Source organism: Rhamphochromis longiceps, linkage group LG7 (genome assembly GCF_057381845.1).
Source record: "Rhamphochromis longiceps isolate RC_006_pf linkage group LG7, R_longiceps_female_GT1.1, whole genome shotgun sequence".
Classification (NCBI taxonomy): Eukaryota; Metazoa; Chordata; class Actinopteri; order Cichliformes; family Cichlidae; genus Rhamphochromis; species Rhamphochromis longiceps.
Window position 1 is genome coordinate 11,777,302 of NC_140563.1, and position 2,806 is coordinate 11,780,107.

Below are 2,806 nucleotides of genomic sequence, written 5' to 3' on the forward strand. Positions count from 1 at the left end.
CTTTCCCTCCCTTTCTGCAATGCGTAATGTGTGTGTGTTTTAACCGAACGCCCCCTTTGCCTCCTGCGTGTGATTAATATTTTCTATTGCTCTCAGGCTTGCAGCGAGATTACATCCACACCAGTGGCGGCTCCTGAAAAAAATCTCAGGGGGGGCAATTTTTATGATATCGACTAAAATGACCCATTTAATGAGTACATCAAACAACACAATTTTAATTTAAATTTAAAATGAACAACCATATTCTGGCCATTTGTATAGATTTGTAAAAATGAACATGAACAGATTTTTTTTTTTTTTTTTGAATGAATGAAAAATAACTATTGAAAACAACAACTGTAAACTGATTGGGGGGGTGGGCTAAAGAGAGAAAGAGAGAGGGATGGAGAAAGAGAGTAAATATGGTTAAGGGTTCTTATTTGTACAAGAACTTTGCTCGTCTGTCTTTCTGAGTGGCAAATTTCTCGATGACCCTGGTGTTGAAATCAGGAAGTTCTTGTGTGAGTTTTTTCTCTATGGACAGCATAGCCAGAGCGTTGAGCCGATCCTGAGCCATATTGTTTCTCAGGAAAGTTTTTATCCTCTTTAAAGTAGAGAAACACCTCTCCGATTCTGATGTTGTCATTGGTGTGGTGATGAGGATGTTAAGAAGACTTACAGTTTCGGTGAATGTGTCTTGAAGGTTGTTTTCCATCAGAACCTGATAGAGCGCCAGCGCACCACTACAACTCTGAAACTCCTCGTTGTCGTAGATCAGGGACAGTTCTGTTTTAAGTCTGGCTTTGTCCAATGAGGGATAGGCTTCCACTGTGGTTTGTAGTGCTGCATCTGGAAAATTTTTGCTGTGTTGTTGGAACAAGTCTCCTTGCAACAGAGTGGCGCTGACAAGGTGCTTGGTGAAAGAAAACCTCTCCTTGGCATGGCTCATAATGGTGTCGCACACCTATCCAATAATATATAATTGGTAAGAGTTAGATTCAGTGGTAAGACTTTGGCACATGTCTCATGTTAATCATTATTCTGAAAAAAAAAATCTGTCCATAACAAAACAAAACAGTCATGACCACTATATCAAATGACATCTGACAGCATCGTCATTAGATTTTATCTGATGATCCGATTTAAATCAGACCAAGCAGCTAGTGCTTACCTCCAGTGCCAAATGGTGTTGCCTGTCTTCCCCCAATGTTCTCCGTCTCTTTGTGGGTGGGTCTTGAACAGGTCCCCTGTACTCCTCATCCACAACCAGATTAGGAAGTGCCTCCCTGATCCAATACATAAGTTTCATTAATGGCTTCTGAAAACTGAATAGGGATATATTAACCAAACACAAACCAAACAAAGGTTGTGTTCTAATTACCGGGAATTACCGGATTTAATTAATAACCGGACCTGGTTTAATGGCTGGGGGAAAACCAGTGCAAGTAAATAAAGGCCCTGGCCATAATTTCAGGAAATAGCCTATGGTATAGGCTACATCAAATCATTACTGGGAATATACTTCATCAAATATACTTAATCAAATATTTTTCATAAAATTACTTCAAAGGCTGATATAAATCAAAATTATCTGAATTCCATTAAACATTTAAGTCACAGAACACAGAATATATGCAGAGAATTTGATAGAATCTATGCATAGATAATTAACATTTATTCTAGGTTACATATTTATGCTTTTATGCCTACCTGATAGCCTGCATGCGGCTGATGAATGTCTGGGTGATCCCTGCGATGGTGACAGAATCGATGTTTCTCTTCTGTAGGTGGTTATACAGCATGTCTACATGTGGCATTATCTTGTGAAACAAGGCCAGGAAAAAACAGAAAGCTTCGTCTTCCAGCATTCTCACGAAACCACCGGCATCTCTCTTTGTAGGGGCATCAAATCCTTCACTGTTACGGATGGTCTGAAAACACCTCACCAGATCGTCTTTATGTTCATACACTGTATTCACAGCACGACTGTTGAAGTTCCAATGGGTTGCCGATGCACTTGGAAGTCGGTGCGCCACCACCTCGTCAAGCACTGCAGTCCTCTTGCTCGATTTAGTAAAAAAAGAAGCGAATCCTGCTATGTCGGAAAAAAAGTGACTGATTTGAGGGATGTGGGAGGTTGCTTGTTGCATTACCAGGTTTAACTGATGGGCATAACAATGTACGTAGTGAGCGTTAGCATAAATGTCCTGTATCTTACGCTGCACTCCTCCAGTGGTACCCCTCATTACAGCGGCCCCATCGTAGGCCTGGGCGATCAACTTTCTCTCTTGTCCCTGGGGGAGGATGAAGCGCAGCCTCTCCGATAAGGCACTGGCTATTGCATCTGCACAAGCATTGGGTAGCTTGATGAATTCAAAAAAACGCTCTTGAATACGGTTTCGTTGGTCAATGTATCTTAGCACCATGACTAACTGACAGTGTGTAGAAATGTCAGTGGTTTCATCAGCTTGAATGGCTAAAAACTTCGCTGCCTTTACTTCTTCCACGATCCTTTCTCTCAGAACTGCCAACATGCAATCCAGGATCTCGTTCTGGACTGTTTTCGAGGTGCCTTTAAATACAGTAGCATTTTCAAGGTGTTGCCTCAAGTCGTGATCAATTGATGCCATCAAGTCGACTAAACCTCTAAAAATCCCTGGATTGTCTGAGGAATCACTTTCATCATGTCCCCGCATTGCTAGCTCAAAAGCACCACAAAACTTAATACAATCGATGATTTTAGATAAAATATGACGGTTTTTATCTACCTCTTCGTTGTGCCTTCTTAAAGCAATCCGATGTCCATCATCTAGCTGCGCCGCTATGC

At 41.3% G+C, this 2,806-nt stretch overlaps 1 protein-coding gene across 1 annotated transcript; it reads right to left on the minus strand.

The window, feature by feature from the left end:
• Nucleotides 1-251: 251 nt before the first annotated feature.
• LOC146664839 (zinc finger MYM-type protein 1-like) lies at nt 252-2,267 on the minus strand. Its single transcript, XM_085412159.1, has 3 exons — nt 1,690-2,267; nt 1,151-1,265; nt 252-943 (listed from the first exon to the last, which is right to left on the minus strand). Exons 1-3 carry the CDS (start codon nt 2,223-2,225, stop codon nt 416-418), a joined length of 1,179 nt encoding a protein of 392 aa, XP_085268285.1. The 5' UTR covers nt 2,226-2,267; the 3' UTR covers nt 252-415.
• Nucleotides 2,268-2,806: the final 539 nt, after the last annotated feature.

Coding starts and splice junctions, on each gene's coding strand:
- LOC146664839 (XM_085412159.1), bottom strand. CDS start 2,225: ATGAGGGGTACCACTGGAGGAGTGCAGCGTAAGATACAGGACATTTAT. Junction 1,266..1,689: donor AGCCGCATGCAGGCTATCAG/GTAGGCATAAAA, acceptor GTATTGGATCAG/GGAGGCACTTCCTAATCTGG. Junction 944..1,150: donor AACACCATTTGGCACTGGAG/GTAAGCACTAGC, acceptor ATTATTGGATAG/GTGTGCGACACCATTATGAG.